This window comes from Barbus barbus, assembly GCF_936440315.1.
Source record: "Barbus barbus genome assembly, chromosome: 7".
Lineage (NCBI taxonomy): Eukaryota > Metazoa > Chordata > Actinopteri > Cypriniformes > Cyprinidae > Barbus > Barbus barbus.
Window position 1 is genome coordinate 6,824,408 of NC_136735.1, and position 18,879 is coordinate 6,843,286.

General features: G+C 37.9%; 3 protein-coding genes across 3 annotated transcripts; all 3 read left to right on the forward strand.

Moving 5' to 3' along the window:
- Nucleotides 1-51: 51 nt before the first annotated feature.
- Nucleotides 52-2,231, forward strand: LOC306873191 (uncharacterized protein). Its single transcript, XM_079422299.1, has 4 exons — nt 52-683; nt 891-1,020; nt 1,289-1,363; nt 1,478-2,231. Exons 1-4 carry the CDS (start codon nt 166-168, stop codon nt 1,613-1,615), a joined length of 861 nt encoding a protein of 286 aa, XP_079278425.1. The 5' UTR covers nt 52-165; the 3' UTR covers nt 1,616-2,231.
- On the forward strand, nt 2,015-3,670 carry LOC306873193 (uncharacterized protein). Its single transcript, XM_079422302.1, has 2 exons — nt 2,015-2,502; nt 2,632-3,670. The coding sequence occupies exons 1-2, from the start codon at nt 2,476-2,478 to the stop codon at nt 3,022-3,024; spliced, it is 420 nt and encodes a 139-aa protein (XP_079278428.1). The 5' UTR covers nt 2,015-2,475; the 3' UTR covers nt 3,025-3,670.
- An 898-nt stretch (nt 3,671-4,568) lies between these two features.
- On the forward strand, nt 4,569-5,931 carry LOC306873211 (uncharacterized protein). Its single transcript, XM_079422323.1, has 2 exons — nt 4,569-4,707; nt 4,865-5,931. Exons 1-2 carry the CDS (start codon nt 4,681-4,683, stop codon nt 5,255-5,257), a joined length of 420 nt encoding a protein of 139 aa, XP_079278449.1. The 5' UTR covers nt 4,569-4,680; the 3' UTR covers nt 5,258-5,931.
- Nucleotides 5,932-18,879: the final 12,948 nt, after the last annotated feature.

The following is an 18,879-nucleotide window of genomic DNA, read 5'->3' on the forward strand; positions in this document are numbered from 1 at the left end:
CACTGCTACGCGTCTCCCAACCACTAGGAGCGATATCGAGCGCTTTGCAATGGTTTTTCTTCGGCTCTCGGCGAAGCACAGGAGCGATACACGTGTGTTTCCGCACATGTGTAGATTTTATTCCTGTTTAAATATTGTTGTATTGTATTGATCGACAAAACGCTGATGATGCCTGCGTCTGGAAACAAGAAAACAACCGGCGGAGAGGCAGAAGCTCTCGATAATGAAGAGGACTCTCCTATTGTGATCCGCACTCGCAGCGGGCTAAGATTACGGACACCCGCGGCCAAAACCCCCGTCCGCCGGACCAGAAAGTCTGTTGTGCGAGAAGATCCGGCAGAAAGCACCGAGTCTCGGCAGGAATCACCACCCGATGAATGTACAACAGATACTAAAGGCGATCAGTGTAGTTCAGAGACAGAACCAGTGTGTACAGATGTATCTACATCAGCAGATGTCAGTCAAGAGTCAGTGCCAGACACTGCAGGCTTGATAGGGTCAGATCAGACCAGTGAGAAGGAAAATGTGGTAAATAATACAGAGACTGAATCCACTGGTCCCACTGACCCCAAGAAAAGGGCCAAAAAAAGGACTCACTCAGAATCCAGTGAGAAGAAAAGTAAGATGATACCTCTTGGGAAACCTAAGTCTGGAAGAGTATGGAAAGACAGAAATAAGCAAAGGTGATTAACACTAAAGTGTCGTATTGCTGTCCTGATAGCACTTGGTTTGTTTAATTTTGGAGTGTTTATTTTCATGTTCTTGCATGTCTATCAGTCCATAATAATGCTTAGATACACTACTATTTTTGTAGTATAACCAGCTCTATTTGTCTTAGTGTTTCTTCTGTCTGGTATCTATCTGACGTGTTCAGCGCTGACTCTTTGTAGGTTCTCCGCTCTGCTGAGAGACAAACCTCTGCGTACTTCATGGGAAAAGAAGATGGAGGCCAAGAGAGAGAAGCAGCAGGTGAAGCAGTACCAACAACAGCTGAAAGACGAGCAGGCCAGAGAGAAAGAGGCGAGTTTATGCCCCAAACCTGCGTGTTTATTTTTTGGGCATTATCCGACACCTATACAACTTACATAGATAAATTACAAGTCTCTTACGTTCACCAAGGCTGTGTTTGTTTAACTTTTGATCAATATAATGCTTCCTTGTTCAATAAAAGTGTCAGTTTCTGAGAATCCTGTTGATGGTGACATTGTGGACAATATCATGGAGTTTTAAAGTTAAAAACTTAAAGTGAACATTGGTCATATGTGCTTTTTCTGCATTAAATTTGCAGGAGAAAAAGAGGAGGAGAGCAGAAAACCTGAGAAGACGAGCAGAAAATGAAAGAAAAGCAGAGATCGTGCAAGTGGTAAATGCAGAATGTCAATTTGCACCAAAAATTCAGTTGTTACTAACACTTTATCTGTTGTATTCTTCTTTGTTTGTCTTTTTAAATAACTCATTACTGCTTTGCCCCTTTCAGATTAAGAATACAGCAAAGATTAAGAGAATGAAGAAGAAACAGCTGAGGAAGATTGAGAAAAGAGACACGCTCTCGATGGTCCAGAAAACACCACCTAGTGTCAAGAAGGGTGCTGGGAAAACAAACAGCAGTTTGTAGAGAGTTTCAGTGCAGTGATGAGAGAATCTCATAAGACCTTACCATGCTATTGTTGATATCCATGTGTAATGTAGTGCCTGTCGAATGGACTGGCATGTAGGGATGTGTAATAGTGTTGAATCTGTGACTCTAAAGTAGACTCCTTGGGTTGTGAATCTGCTTTAAGTCTCAGGGTTTGATGCAATATTTATACAGCAAATTAAAAATCAAATGTGTTTTGAACTCATGGATAATGTCACCTATCATGTTTTTTATGTGATTGTCACATTAAACCATTTAAATAAATATCTTTATAGATAAACCAGTCAATTTCCCCTTGGTTCATGCATGTAAAATGATTTTCATTTTGTTATTGTTTTGTATTAAGAGGTTTCATTTTCAATATTACATTGGGACTTTCCACTCTTTTTTTTATGGTTCGATGCGGTAATGTTTTTGTAGCTGAGATGCTTACACTTTCAGTACTTTGTGAGGTGGAGTGATCGGTACTTTTCAGACCAGTACAATAAAAACTATAGTCCTACAAGGCAAAAATGTAGTGTTCAGAAGTGATTTAAAGTTGTACTCTTAAAATAAAATGAAATAATAAAGAAACTAACATGGGAAATAAAACTTCATGACTTGTCAGGGTTTTTTTGGTAACCATTTCCGTCAGATGTCCACCCATAGTGAATGTTTTTCTGTAAATTTCCAGTAGCCTGAGGTGAACTAGGCAGAAGTAACCAAGTTTTATGGGGGGGGTGGAGTCTGTTGCCAAATAAAAAGAAGGTACTTTCCGTATTTTGTTTTGCCTATATATCAGAAGCGTGACACAAACCAAGAAAAACAGAGGACCAGAAAGATATCCTGTGTAAGACAGCATGGCTACAATTGTTCAGGCAGCATTGGTAAGATTATTTTAAGGCAGACGGTCATTGAACATAATATGGCAACATTTTACATAAGACTTTTAACAAGAAAGTTTTGCGTGACCAGCCTTATGTTTTATTGTCACAAATGTCTTGGTTCTCTCTTAGGCTCGATACCTTCTGTTTCCACGTGAAGCATGTGGACCCAGGCAATGTGTTAAAGGAGACCCCAAAGACACTGTGCCTATTCCCTACCATGAGCCGCTGGAAAACACCACCCACACCGTTCTCCAGGTTCAAGGATCAGTTTCACCAGGTCCTAAACGCATTCCTGTGAATGTCTTCATTGGCTCCAATGGCATGAAGATTCCTGTGATCGTGAGGAGCACTGATACCATCGGGAAAGTGCAGCAGGAAGTTTTGAAACTCAGCCCTGACCTCGGAGCAAGCCTGAATCTCATCTACAATGGCAAACCGGTTCAGCTGCACCAGACATTGTCCGAGCTGCAGGTGAAGCCAGGAGCCATGTTCATCACCTACCAGAAATGTCATGGGGGTTAACAAGGGCTTAGATGTATTTTGTCATCACGCTCAATGGTAAATCATCCTGTATCGTAATGTTCTTTAGATACAAACTTTTGCATTTTACATAATCTATTACCGTTAACTAACTAGAGCTATCATATATCAGGATAACTTGATTTAATTATAATGCAACAAACCCTGTCGAATGAAAGTGAAAGAAAAAAGTTGATTGTTATTTTACCTGCAATAAAATATGAATAGAAATCATAAAAAAATATTATTTTTGCTTAAATGTTGTATGTAACCTGAAGGAGCAAGATGTATTTTAGGTTTGTTTGTTTTTGTGCTTTGAATTCATAAAGAATTGATGAGGAAGAGTTTCAAGACATTATCTGTAACCTCTAAAAACAACATACAACTGAGGTAGTAGAAATGACAGAATCTATCCACATAGAAGAGGAAACTAGCATATTTTATTTTTTTAAACGGACAACATTTTATCATATGCAGCCTCAAAATGTATGAACAAATTTCTCCAAAGAAATTTACTGAATTAATGTGTAAATGGAAGCAATAAACTTTCAAAATAAAATGTCAATATATATATTTTTTTAAACGGACTGTATTGTGATTTGCACTGCATGTAAATTTGATTCTGTTGCAATGAAAATAAAAACAAAAATCTGAAACTTCTAGTTATAAATTCTATTTTGCATTGTTTTCTAATTCAACACCATATAAGTTATATAACATGATAATTATGATATGAGTCATGATATTCAACACTTGAAAAGTTGCAATGAAACACAAATGAATTGCAGAATTCTACATAAAATTGATCTGCTCTAATGACAGCAGCACTAGAACAAATCCTGATAATGTTCTCCTGCTTGATCTTGTATATTTTAAAGACGACCATGAGCTTCAATGGAAACAAGAACATCTGACCGTCTGTACAAAGAGAACAGACAGGTTTAGGGTCCCAAAGAAATAGAGCAGAATGTTAAACATTTTTCACAATTTACATTTTGACATTTATTTCCAGATTTAAATCCAATATGAAGGTGGTTTTAACACTCAGTTAAATTCAACAGGCCTGTTAAGATCTAGGTTTTCTCATTATGAGTTTATTAACAGTATATTTGATATTTTTGACATACAGTTTCTTATATTAAAGGATGGCAGGTAGATAGTAGTCTGTGCAATTACAATTACTTCTTATCTTCCCTATGGTTAGCAGGGTCATAGACCATCTTGCACAAAAGTAAAATAATAATCTAACGAAAACTAAGTTTTCTGTCATGTATATAGGTTTGATTCTTTGACTTAAAACTTGATGTAGATCATGTTACCATAACCACAGATGACACATAAAAACAACTACCACTGCGTAAAATGGGGAAAAAAAAAAAACATTATGAAATAATTATTTTGGACTGTAACTAAAGTATGGCGATTCACGTTTTTTGTAATATGTCAAATCTGATTCTTGCCGTTGCACTGTTGTGGTAGTTACGTAGCAGTGTGCTTTTCCTGTAAATGCATGTTTGATGAATATCAACCTAGCACGCTTGTGTACCAGCACATGGGAAGTCAGGTACATTCCGCAAGGCGTCTCTTTGACATAAATTCACGAGCTGCAGTAAGAGAACATCATTTCTGGATTGTGGATGGTTGGCAGCACAAGGCAGTATGGCTACAGACATTCAAGCAGCACCGGTAAGATGATTTCAAATACATTTTGTAAGAACAGAACCTTTTTAACATGATAGTGTTGCGTATGGTCTTATGGAAATGCTGTTACTTGTGTTTTGTTTTGTTTTGTTGTCATAAGGTGCCATGCTTACATTCTCTGAATATCGTGATTCTCTTTCAGGCTCCAATCCTTCTTCAGCCTGAAGCATGTGGACCCAAGCAGTGTGTCAAAGGAGATCCCAAACATCCAAAAGGAGACCCTGTTCCCCTCCCTGAACCGTTAGAAAACACCACCCACACCGTTCTCCAGGTTCAAAAGCCAGTTTCACCAGGTCCTAAAAGCTTTGCTGTGACTGTCTTAAATGGCTCTGACGGCATGAAGATGTCTGTGACCGTGAGGAGCATCGATACCATCGCAAAACTGCAGCAGAAGGTCCTGAAGCTCAGACCAGAACTAGGATGTGGGAATCTGGCCTATAATGGTAAACCAGTTCAGCCGCACAAGAAGCTGTCTGAGCTCCAGGTGAAGCCCGGAGCCATGTTCGTCACATACCAGAAATGTATTGGAGGTTAAGAGACTTTTCTTGTTTTCTGTTTTCTTTTCTCATTTAAATTTATGCTACATTGTTAATCACTTTGGATATCTTTGCTATGTTTCAATGTGCTATATAAATAAAATTTACTTACATACTTGTTGTTTACATTTAGGCTAACAGTATGATTTGGAATCTGGGACTGTAAATACGCCTTTTTATATTATCTATATGTTATGATGTGCTATCTTACATTAGCCTACCTTTAGCTCATGATGCATCATATATCATCAAAGTTATGGAAGCACTGTGCTGAATTTTTGATCTAATTCCTAAATGATTCGATTGTTTTTGTATATAATTTATACATTTCTATATAAAAGCAAACATTTTAATTAAAAAAATGGAACAGGTATTGAAAGAAGATCAGCTAAAAGTATACAGAAGACATCAAATATTAGGATATATAAGACAGCTTATTTGTTTATTTGTAATTTCATTGTTTCAATAAGTTTATAGCTATGTGAAAAATAGCAAAAATAAAAAATGAGAAATGTATGTACATGCTAAATATCACATTGTTAGTGTAAAATATATTTACAGATTACACATTTAGTAACAAAGCTGTGTAAAATGCTTTTTTTGTATTGTAAACAACAACGACACAAGCCCAGAGCATGCACGTGAATAATAATAAAAGCAATCAAATAAAACCAAAAGTAATTGTATGAGTTGTGATAATGCATGAGCAGACCGCTCTGTTTAAGCTGTCATTGAACTTGACTGACTTAAAATATATATATATATATTAAAAGATTAAAATATAGCCTACTTATTGTCTTGTGTTCTGTATAAAAATTGACCAGGAAGGGTTGTGAAGCCAGAACACATGGAGTCTATATTAGGCTGCAACAAAACAGTTTCACTTTCAGTCTGTGACTTTATCGTCCACAATTTCTGCATAAAGTGATAAAACGACCACCAAACAAATACCAATAATCACGAAAGGCACAATAAGATGACTAAACTACTAACTATTGTCAACTTTCATAGTAGCCTACAGTATAACCTGTATAAGTTCGATCCTTTGACTTGTGACTAACGTAAATGCTTAATCACTGTGGATCAAATATAAACATCGCTGTAAAACACAGAGAGGGAAACTAGTTTGTTTCAAACTGTAAGACAAAGTACAGTGATTTCCAGGTGTGTTTCTCATAACGTGACGGTCCAGTCACATGAACACATTTGGTTAGTTCAATGGCAGTGCTGAGCTCTTGTTGTAAATCATGTGCTTGGTGAGAATCTGCTGGATGTGTTTATTAATGCCATAACAGAAGAAGGGTAGATAGGTGAATTCCCAAACAAAGTTTCTCTTTCGCTTTACAATTTTCAGGTACATTTTTAGGTAGAAGGCCTATCAGTATAATTTCTGGTTGTAGATAGCATAGCAGGAAACATATCTGCAATGGTATGAATGTTTGTGTGCCAGACATTCTGACATTTCACAGTTCTGACTGAACAGGACACAGAATGTAAGCAAACTAATAATGTCATATAGCCAGCAGTTTCAGTAACAATACAGTTTTGAAAACAGCTGAAAAAAGTCTGATAACTTAGAATAATCTTAAAATAAGAACAATTATAAAATACTGTTAAAAAATGGTCTTTGTTAGAATAAATATTCAAACAGTTAAAACCAATATTGTTCATTATTACTAGAGCTAATACATTAACAAGTGTATACAAACATTTGAATGTTTTGTCTTATAGGCTGATTATGTTCTGAACATATGTTGCCTTATTTAATCTTAAATATAAATGACAAGATGCATATGAAGGTGTGGTAAGTCTGATTTTAGTAGACACCTCTTCTCCTTTTCCTGCGAATGAAGGAAATATGCTGTTAGTGTGACCTCTACAGTTAATGTTTTAAAATTGCACAAGACGCCCTTGACCTTAAAATAACCCTCGATTATTATTCAGTAATTCTAAGAATGCAGAATATTTTAAAAATAATAATAATAAAAATGCTTTATTATTCACTAGGCCCTGTTATTTTTACTGCCACATCCCTTCCATTTTTAATGTAATTTAGGCTAAATTTAGATTTGATGTGTAGGCCTCAATCTCTGTGATCTCTCTCTCTCTGTGATTTTGACTGCTCTGTCAATGATAGTTTATTCAGTTTGTTTAAACTAAACTGTTATGATGCATTCATTCTATAAATGTGAAATATTTTGCTTATTGATTCAAATATTAATTATATAGCTGAAGTTATTCAGTATCATAGTCTGAATTATAGATCTATACGAGTTTGTACGAAGGACCAACCTTAACCCTGCCCCTAAACAACCCCTTACAGAAACCCTCACGAATCGGATACAGTAAGTAACCTGCGTTGGTATATATACAGTATAAGTTAACCTGAGGCTTCTCATCCCTGTTAAAATGTTTTGCAATATTACTGTGATTACAGCCCTAGACTAATCAGCAATAGCCCTTCTAAGAAGACCATCATACTTAGGGGTTATTTCCATCAATGACACGTTCCTGTTAAACAGAAATAAACCACAAGGTGCCACTCTTATACTGACACACCTACAGCTGTCTAAATATCCCTCAACCTCTGCACAGTCATGCCTGAAGCATACAGTAGCCTGCTGAATGTACAAGTAAACCAATTTTATTCTTTGAGCTATGTGGGTATTTCTTCTTATGGCACTTTTATTATTTTTACTTGAACTAACAGTTTTATACTTGTATATAAATGTCCTTAAAACCACCATGAAACTTTTTAACTACGCTTACATTAGTGTTCAGTACTTTTCAAATGTTTTACAGTTCTTCCAAATGCAGACGTTCAATCTTAAACTGAAAAGTTATTATACTAATATGAACTAATTAAAGTTTAAAAATGTGATGATCTAAACACAGAAACAAACATAAATTCCAATGTACGTATTTCATTTGAGACATTTCAATTTATAAATTTTGATTTATTTATTATTTTACAAATTTGATAAAAAATTATGCTTTTCTTGTGAAGATCAAAGCAAATGTGAATTCTGATTTGCATGTCACTGTAATCTAGCTTTGCTTGATCTTCTGCATTCAGATATGTAAATACATTTGCAATATATAGTGTATAATTATCATATTTGTAAATGTCTTGACTCCACAGCCAACAGAACAATTTTGTCTTTACAGTTCCAATACTTTTGGAGGGCACTGTATATGAATGAATGACTGATGCATTTATATAGCGCTTTATCGTGTATTGCTGTACACCCAAAGAGCTTTAAAATCATGTGGGGGGGGGGGGGGGTCTCTCCTCAACCACCACCTGTGTCCAGCATCCAATAGGATGATGCGACAGCAGCCACAGGACAATGGCGCCAGTGCGCTCACCACACACCAGCTACAGGTGGAGAGGACAGAGAGTCATAGAGCCAAACAAGTGTATGGGGATTATTAGGAGGCCATGACAAGGGCCAGTGGAGGGAATTTGGCCAGGACACTGGGGTTACACCCCAACACTTTACGAGAAGTGCCATGGGATTTTTAATGACCGCAGAGAGTCAGGACCTCGGTTTAACGTCTCATCCGAAAGTCAGTGCTTTTTGACAGTATAATGTCCCCGTCACTATACTGGGGCTTTAGGATCCACACAGACCACAGAGTGATACGGCTGTGGCATATATACTAGAGGGCTGCATTGGGTTTGGGATCCCGCGGGACCCAACGCAAATCTCACAGGAGCGGGCGGTTTTACCTTTGCTGCGGGCAGGAATGGGCGGTCAGAAAATTTTTTGGGAGACACGCAGGGAACGGTGGGATTTGGTGTGTAATAGAAATGAGTCAACACATTAAGTTGAGTAGAAAATTACAGTGCCTGTTTACTTGACAAAAGCAAAGCAAGGCAAGGCAAGGCAAATCAGACATCTGGAAACAATTCTCAATTGTCACTGAAAAAAATGGGAAAGAGTTAAACTTCGTAAGTTGCGTGCTCAAGGACATAAATCTGGCACCTCTGACCTGAGACATACCTATTTTCTAAGTTCTGTGTTTATTTACTTAAATTAAAGTTATTTAATATTTTGCTTTGGTTTATTTAGCCTACTTAACTGTTTGTTAACAGTTATTTTTCATATTCTTCATTCTTTCCTATCAAAATGCATGCTACAGATGCGAACGCAGAAACTCGAACCTGATCCGATTTTTTTTTATGACGGACGAAAGTTTCAGAAGCAGTGTGTAAACGTGATTGACTCAACGTGAGGTCGTATTTTGTAACGTGCGAAAATTTCAGACTGTCCTTTAAACTGTTTGTTTAGTAAATTGTTTGGTGCTTGTTTATCAAGCAGTAGGCTACTTTTAAAAACCGAGGTGCTGCTATTTGTGCTTTTGTTTTAACGGTTAATATTTTATAACGCTAATAAAAAATACCCAATGTTTGTCATGTGGTGCTCTGGTTTAGCATTACTTCATCTTATTTAAACGCAATCATGTTTAAAGCCTGCTATTCTGGATGTGGAGTTGAACGAATATTTGAGTATTTATGTAGCAGACATTTTTTAAAGTCCGCAAGCGCGGGCGGGAGTGGACACAAACATAGCGGGCGTGGGTTTAAGAAAACAGTCCCACGCAGGGCTCTAATATATACTGTATGCCACATTCTGAAACACAAAAATTGTACAGTTTATTATTTAAAGATTAACTTATATGGATTAAGACATATTTCTAAAAGCAGTAAACCTGGGGCTGTGTGATTCTAGTATGAGGAAGAAGGAATCTTAAGCACACAAGTAAAGGAAGTTTCTCTGAATTTCAAAGGGATTTGCCCATACAGATGCATCAGGCTCTCTCTTTCTTCACGGTGCTTACACCTGCAAACAAACAGTAAGTTCTCTCTGGTAATTAAATCAGAGCCACTCCCTGCTCTTAAGTAAACGCAAATATTAATTGACGGTAAACATCACATGATAGAGTAAACAACTGAACATTTCTGTACAACTGTGCATCACAACTGCCATGAACTTGATGTTACGGGATGAAGTTAACATGTCACGAATGCTTCAGATTCCGCAAGAGTAAATCACTCCAAAACAGAAAACACAAGAAAAAGGTTTTCTAAAGACAAGTGGCATTGCTAGAGGCTAGAAAAACTTTAGTTGATCTGACGGATCTTTTAAAATTCAATAGACTCCCTTTTATTTATTAGTTATATCACTAAGGCTCATAGTTGGGGAATCCTGGAGTGTGACGTATGAGGGGAACCCCAGTATTACAGCACAGCGTCACACAAGCCATGATACAAAGTTACAGAAACTAAGCAACCGAAAGCAATATATGTCTTCCTCAGATGACATTCCTCAGATGATTATTTTTGTACTTCAGCGTTGGGTAAAAGAGCATTATAATCTCCTTTGTGGTAGAGAAAGCTGCTTACATGTAGGCTACGGGAAACAGCAAAGATGTTGAATTAAACATACACACAATCAGCTTTTTTTAAACACACCCGATAATCAAAACTTCTACTTAGCACTTGCTCCATTTCTGCAAATCAGTTTATGTTTCAAAAACTATTGTCATTATTCTGCTTCCATAGTTTTTCATATACAGGACATTTGTACATTAAATTTGTAAATTGATCAATGAGAAATCAAACCTTTCACTATGTAACAATGTTCCCCTTTAACATTATTGTCATGAAGGACTAATTCATATCATGTCAAAACTCCTCCCGCTGACTAACCTATAATAAATAAATTATAACAATAAATCCCTTTTAATTAAATCTTTCACACAAACATTAAATAACACAATAAAATAAAACAATATGAAAAAAAAATCCAACAACAATTAAATATACATTTATTTTTTCAACCAGGTAGGTAAATATAACTACAGCTTCTTCATACTCTGAATTTTGTCCATAGAAATACATTTTTGCAATTTAATTTTTTAATTTTTTAACATTAACATCAATGTCAAAAAATAAAAATAATTTTCAAATCATTTAAAATATAATTTACTCCTTTTTTTAGCTTTTTTTGCACACTCACCTTATTTAAAATAAACTAATACATGTCCATTTTAATCAATTTCAAACAAAAAAGTTCAAAACGATACAGGGGAGCAGTTTCATATTATAATGAATAAATTACGTTATAGAATGGTGCTGTGTTTTTTTAAGGTGTTACGTTGTTAGTTTATTTGGAAACGTTCACATGAAGTCAAACATGGTTGTCCTTGTATTTTGAGAATTTCCTGCCAGAGCAAATTTCACATATATTAACTATATTTATTACAGCTTATAGTAAATTTCCTGTTTCTTGAATTGAAACCTGTTGGCTCATAGTGTCACAGCTGCTGTGCATAACATCAGTTCATCAATCAAAGAGAAGCCACATGACACGGAAAACAAGACAGTGCTTTATTATGCAAAAGGAGGAAAATCCAGTCTCTTCTTAATACTATTAAGTTTCTAAGGGTCAGAGAACGCGGCTGTCCTGCTAGTTTAGATAGGCTAGTTTGTGCACAGTGACACAATGAGAACAGACCCAATGAGGTGTGTCATTCATTGCTGTATTGTTACATTTCTCTGCTTTTGAAAGCATGCGACTTATCAGAAATCTCTGTAACTGGAAGCCCAAGGTATGTTGGGTCATTTATTTGGTATCCTGAGCTCTGATAAGGAAAGGAGTGTGTAATACATGATATCAGATAATCTCATATTGTTTAATACAGCTGAACAGTTGTTAAGCAGGAAGCACTGGATTGAATTTTCCATCCATCCATTTTCCAAAACTCTTGTCCTAGCAACATGTTGGTCCTAGGGTTGCAGGATTTTTTCTGGAGCTTATCCCGGTGTCTTAGGATGTAGGCAGAAAAAATACCCTGGACCGATGACTATAAGGATTGTTTACAATCTATTTTAAATATGTTACTATTGTAAATGAAAGGAAGTTCATTTTTAATAATTAACCATAAGGAACTACATGTTTATAAAAAATAAAACAAGAATAATAACTTTCTTTAAAAAGTAGGCTACATTTCAGAACGCAGTGCAGTGTTGCCATGATTATTTAAAAAAATTACGAATGTTTTTCTCATTAAAAAAGCTTTACACAAATTGAATGAATAGTGTTTTGAATTTTAAATAATGTACTGGAGAAATCTTCTCATTTGAGATGAAGGCTTATGAAATTGTAAAATATTATTATTATTTTTTTTTTTTAGCTTTTAATTTTGTGTTTTATTAAAATTAAGCTTAATAATGACCTTTTAACTACTTTACTTTTATTTATTACCCACAGAAGAAATAGTCAAATGGTTTAATTTATTTTGGGGTAAATTATACTTTTAAAAACACTGTTTACTGCACAAGACAGTAATTACATCAACATGACTGCAGAAATCATACTTAAAATAGTGGGACTGTGGCCAACAACAATGAGAAAGCAGCAATGAAAAACAAAAAGTCCAAAATTCCCACTTTTCTTCCGCCACACTGAATTATGCAGAAAGATGGCAGATAGCATCTCTGTTTATGTATATTCACACCCTTGTCATGCAAAGTTCCCTCGAGCTGTGAGACTAATCAAGCACTTTATCTGACACCTCCACCCGGCTCAACAAACACCTAACTGTATGTAACACTCAACCTTTGCACAGTTCTGGCTGATGCACTGCACTTACGAAACAAAAATACATGGAAAATATAATACTATTAAAAAGTACATTTCCATATGGGACATTAGTGCTTATATTTTTCAATATATTGCAATAAATGTACGGACTAAGTATGGCTATATATTGATAGCCTACATATAAAGATATATAGCAATGAAGACAAAAACTGCACTAACTTAGCTTGCATGAGTTGACACATGGTTTTACATAAAGCTGAAACATATTCACATTTCGTATAGGCCTATTAAAAATATATGTAATTCATAGGCTATAAGAAAAACATGTGTATTGAAAAAATAGACAATGAAGAGATTTGATTTGATTTGAAATATTACAATTTTAGGATTTGTGGACAATTGTATTGACACACATATATAGACACACATAATATATCACAATATACAGGCTATGTAACAATACATACATGTTCCCATATTGTACATATGTTAAATACATACTCAAATAGTATATTATACATGTAGCCTACGTGATGTTTTATTAACAAATTTCGGGAGGAGCACGCGCAGATAATTGACACGGCCAATTCATCATCAGTAATCACACCATCTATCCAACCAGCAGGAGAGAGAACCCTTATGAATAATCAAAGCAATCTTACCTTCATCATTTCTAGTCATTCAGCATTCGGTTTGCTCCTTTTGCCATATTATTACAGACCAAATTTTTACCCATCGAAACAACGAGACCTATACTTGAGATTTTTGGATCCTCCGCAGCAATCCTCCGGCCCCAGGATCACTCATTCTCCGCCAGACACAGCCACCGAGCCCCAGGCTCTACGACCAGCCACGAAATTTCCCCAAAGCCGAAACTTCCAACTTCCCCGGCATCCTCGTATCATTCGGCCGCACCAACAATTCCTACGATCGGACGTGGATTGTATTTAAGCATGACGCAAATGCTGATTAATTCCGACACTCCATTCTCCCGGAGGATAAACAAACGGATCTGTACAATCTATTCATCACCCTGCAAATCAGCCAACCTCCCTCCTAAATCCACTCCGGCGGCCAATAGATTGAGCAAGCCCTGAACTCGGCTCGCTCGACACCACCATTGTCCCGCACAAGACCCGGCTTGCCTCTCCGTGAGCGTCAGGTCGCAGCGGCAGGCCTTCAACAAGCCAGTTCTCACCGCGGCAAAGCCTCACTCGCAGACTACCCGGACATTTCAGCATGTCCCGCCAAAGTCCCACCACTCCCCTTTTTTTCCACAGCTACAGCAGAAGCAAGCATGTGGCCGTCTCCGCTTGCAACACAGATTTGTATTTCTCCACTGCCGCAGCAGTATCTGCTCCCACAGGAGCCTTTTCTATATTCCTCCACTGCCGCAGCAGTCTCTGCTCCCGCAGGAGCCTTTTTTATATTCCTCCACTGCCGCAGCAGTCTCTGCTCCCGCAGGAGCCTTTTCTATATTCCTCCACTGCCGCAGCAGTGTCTGCTCCCGCAGGAGCGCTATCTGTATTTCCCCACTGCTGCAGCAGTGTCTGCTCCCGCAGGAGCCTTTTCTATATTCCTCCACTGCCGCAGCAGTGTCTGCTCCCGCAGGAGCCTTTTCTATATTCCTCCACTGCCGCAGCAGTGTCTGCTCCCGCAGGAGCCTTTTCTATATTCCTCCACTGCCGCAGCAGTCTCTGCTCCCGCAGGAGCCTTTTCTATATTCCTCCACTGCCGCAGCAGTGTCTGCTCCCGCAGGAGCGCTATCTGTATTTCCCCACTGCTGCAGCAGTGTCTGCTCCCGCAGGAGCGCTATCTGTATTTCCCCACTGCTGCAGCAGTGTCTGCTCCCGCAGGAGCCTTTTCTATATTCCTCCACTGCCGCAGCAGTCTCTGCTCCCGCAGGAGCCTTTTCTATATTCCTCCACTGCCGCAGCAGTCTCTGCTCCCGCAGGAGCCTTTTATATATTCCTCCACTGCCGCAGCAGTCTCTGCTCCCGCAGGAGCCTTTTCTATATTCCTCCACTGCCGCAGCAGTCTCTGCTCCCGCAGGAGCCTTTTCTATACTCCTCCACTGCCGCAGCAGTCTCTGCTCCCGCAGGAGCCTTTTATATATTCCTCCACTGCCGCAGCAGTCTCTGCTCCCGCAGGAGCCTTTTCTATATTCCTCCACTGCCGCAGCAGTCTCTGCTCCCGCAGGAGCCTTTTCTATATTCCTCCACTGCCGCAGCAGTGTCTGCTCCCACAGGAGCGCTATCTGTATTTCCCCACTGCTGCAGCAGTGTCTGCTGCCGCAGGAGCCTGTATCTCTATTTCCCTCTCTTCTCTACTTTTCAGATGCCGCAGCAGTGCCCGCTTCCGCAGAAGTCGCTTTCTCTTTTCAGCTGCCGCATCAGTGTTGTTACTCCAAGCGATGTCCAGCACCCAACCAACCTTAAGCTCTGCAAATTTTTGGCAACGCCCCTCTCTGGCTGCTTGTTATAAATAGCACAGATGTGACGTGGATATCGTGGTTTAAGCATGACTTTACCAGTTCTGCAACTTCCATTGAGTTGTGGAGCAATTTGCTGTCATGGTGATGAAGGTGACAACTCCTTTTCATTGTCGTCATGCTGCACATACCCTATGATTGGAATCAAATATGATAAGGGATAAAAGTATTTATTTTTATAATAGCATATGTAATATGTAATTTTTTTAAATTATTTCTTTAATGATTTATTAGTTTCACCTGTACTTAAATCACTCATAAATCACTTTGTTTAAATAAGCTTCATCTTGGTAGAATTATATTCCAGTTTAATTTGCAGAGACTGGCTGATTATACACGGGGGAACTTTTTGAGCAATGTTACCGAGCAACTTTGGTTAATGTTGCTGTCAGTGGGCAACCAGGTGAGGTACAGGGCCCATGACCGATTTAAAGTATCCAGATAGAAATGTGTTACCCATTCTCAGTGGGAAAGTGCCTGAGCAACACTGCTCTAAAAAAGTTGCCCGTAATTGCTCAAAATGTTGCAGCGTGTATCATCAGCCACATCATTGATATCCATGAAAATTGTAAGCTCTCTTCAGTGTTTTGCATTTTTGTTGTTTTAAAATACTGTAAAATACTTTGGAAGAAATCTACTCAGTTTCCCCAGACTTGTTGCTACACTATTAATGTGTATATACTTATATGGCTCTCGGTAGATTCAGTGGTTGAAGTTGGGTTAATACTTCTTGACCAGTTCTGTTGCTACTTTCTGGTTATGTTTCAGGCTACATTTCAAATCAAAACATATTGATCATTCAATAATTGTTGAAATGCTAAAATGTTTGTTTTTCAACTTCCAAATAGGTGTCCAATGATTGATAAATAAATATTTGATTGCTGAATATTGTATCCTAATTGAAGTAGCTGTTTAGTAGGATCATGCTTTTGCATACCATTGCATGAATGACTGCCTGACAAATAATATATTATTATATTTATGATTAACAATCAAATGATTAATTAGTTATAAACTAGTTGTTATGGTGCCATCGGTTGTCTTCTCATGAATGACTTGTTTGTCATCGAGTCAGTATTGCTGATGCAAAGTAGTAGGCCCTTCATTACCAAACACCAAGTAACTAAATTAGGATACATTTATGAGTCATTCGTAAACTGTTAAACATTAAACAGTTGGTTACTTTAAAACTAACCTTTATTTGAGAGATCAGAGGGATATGTGAATATTTGATCTGTTAACTGGTTGCATATGTCAGATTTATCGCATGACTCGGGCAGAGAAAAGCTGTTGCTATCAAACATTGTTTACTTGATCAACTAAGTCAGTGTAATGGTGAAGGGATGGAAATTTCATGTTCCCTTGTAAAAGTATTTTGTAGTATTTTTAAAATACAGTAGTTTATTTTGATGCATGGTGTGGCTGCTGTATTTTGTAGTTTATTTTGATACACTTAAAATTAAGGTAGTTGGTATTTTATTTTAAAATTCATTTTGATGTATATTTGCCCAACCCTAAATACCTCCCTAATACAATGACAGTGTTAATAGGCTACAATAAGGGTCTATAGGTTTAATGTGAGAAATACTTGGATGTCCAGTTTACTTTCTGAATGTATGTGAAGTCCAAATATTAGTCAACCAGGTAGTTCAAATTGTCTGCACACTGGAAAAATACTAGACCAAAAAAAAAAAAAAGTGTCAAAATATATTTTATTTTCCATACAGTTGTATCCAGAAAGTATTCATAGCGCTTCACTTTTTCCACAATTTATGTTACAGCCTTATTCCAAAATGGATTAAATTCATTATTTTCATCAAAATTCTACAAACAATACCCCATAATGACATCATGAAAGAACTTTGTTTGAAATCTTTGCAAATTTATAAAAAATAAAAATAAATTCACATGTACATAAGTATTCACAGCCTTTGCTCAATACTTTGTTGAAGCACCTTTGGCACCAACAACAGCCTCAAGTCTTTTTGAGTATGATACAAGCTTTGAACACCTATTTTTGACCCGTTTCTCCAATTCTTCTTTGCAGGACCTCTTAAGCTCCATTATGTCGGATGGGGAGTGTCGGTGCAAAGCCATTTTCAGATCTCTCCCAAGATGTTCAATCGGGTTAAAGTCTGGGCTCTGGTTGGGCCAATCAAGTACATTCACAGAGCTGTCCCATAGCCACTTCTTTGTTATCTTGGCTGTGTGCTTAGGGTCATTGTCCTGTTGGAAGATGAACCTTCATCCCTATCTGAGGTCCAGAGTGCTCTGGAGCAAGTTTTCATTAAAGATGTGTCTGTACATTGCTGCATTCATCTTTCCCTCAATTCCTGAGTAGTCTCCCAGTTCCTGCCGCTGAAAAACATCCCCACAGCATGATCCTGCCACCACTGTATGGATGATATTGGCCAGGTGATGAGCGGTGCCTGGTTTCCTCCAGACATGACACTTGCCATTCAGGCTAAAGAGTTCAATCCTTGTTTCATCAGACCAGAGAATTTTGTTTTTCATGACCTGAGAGTCCTTCAGGTGCCTTTTGGCAATCTTTTGGTGGGCTGTCATGTGCCTTTTACTGAGGAGTGGCTTCCATCTGGCCAGTCTACCATTCAGGCCTGATTGGTGGAGTGCTGCGGATATGGTTGTTCTTCTGGAAGGTTCTCCTCTCTCCACAGAGAAACCAACTGGAGCTCTGTCAGAATGTCTATTGGGTTCTTGGTCACCTCCCTAACTAAGGCCCTTCACCCTGATCGCTCAGTTTGGCTGGGTGACCTGCTCTTGGAAGAGTCCTGGTGGTTCCAAACTTCCTCCATTTACAGATGATTGAAGCCACTGTGCTCATTGGGACCTTCAATGCTACCAGAAATGTTTCTGTACCCTTCCCCAGAGCTGTGCCTCGATACAATCCTGTCTCGGCGGTCTACAGACAATTCCTTAGACTTCATGGCTTGGTTTGTGCTCTGACATGCGCTGTTAACTGTGGGACCTTATATAGACAGGTGTGTGCCTTTCCAAATCATGTCCAATCAACTGAATTTACCACAGGTGGACTCCGATCAATTTGTAGAAACAGTGGAAACAGGAAACTCCTGAGCTCAATTTTGAGTGTCATGGCAAAGGCTGTGAATACTTATGTACGTGATTTTGTTCGTTTTTTATCTTTAATAAATTTCTCGTAAAATTCACGTTATCGTTATTGAGTATTGTGTGTAGAAATTTTAGGAAAATAATGAATTTAATCAATTTTGGAATAAGGCTGTAACATAACAAAATGTGGAAAAAGTGAAGCGCTGTGAATGCTTTCATAATGCCCTGTACTCAAAAGTAAAAAGTGACAAAAGTGCAAAGTGTCTTAAAAACAGACCAAGAAGCAGATGTTTTAGGACATGCTTTCTTCAGTGCTCACGAGGCAGCAAGCAACAATACACTTTCATAGGCACAACTGCAAATTGTTAACAGCTGATCTTAATCAATGAGGGATAATTGTCAAACCAACAATTTCCCTTTACAAAAAACA

Bases quoted from the DNA above. Each gene is read 5' to 3' on its own strand.
- LOC306873191 (XM_079422299.1), top strand. From the start codon at position 166: ATGATGCCTGCGTCTGGAAACAAGAAAACAACCGGCGGAGAGGCAGAA. The intron at 684-890 runs GTGATTAACACT...GACTCTTTGTAG, and splicing joins AAAGACAGAAATAAGCAAAG to GTTCTCCGCTCTGCTGAGAG. The intron at 1,021-1,288 runs GCGAGTTTATGC...TTAAATTTGCAG, and splicing joins AGCAGGCCAGAGAGAAAGAG to GAGAAAAAGAGGAGGAGAGC.
- LOC306873193 (XM_079422302.1), top strand. From the start codon at position 2,476: ATGGCTACAATTGTTCAGGCAGCATTG. The intron at 2,503-2,631 runs GTAAGATTATTT...GTTCTCTCTTAG, and splicing joins CAATTGTTCAGGCAGCATTG to GCTCGATACCTTCTGTTTCC.
- LOC306873211 (XM_079422323.1), top strand. From the start codon at position 4,681: ATGGCTACAGACATTCAAGCAGCACCG. The intron at 4,708-4,864 runs GTAAGATGATTT...ATTCTCTTTCAG, and splicing joins CAGACATTCAAGCAGCACCG to GCTCCAATCCTTCTTCAGCC.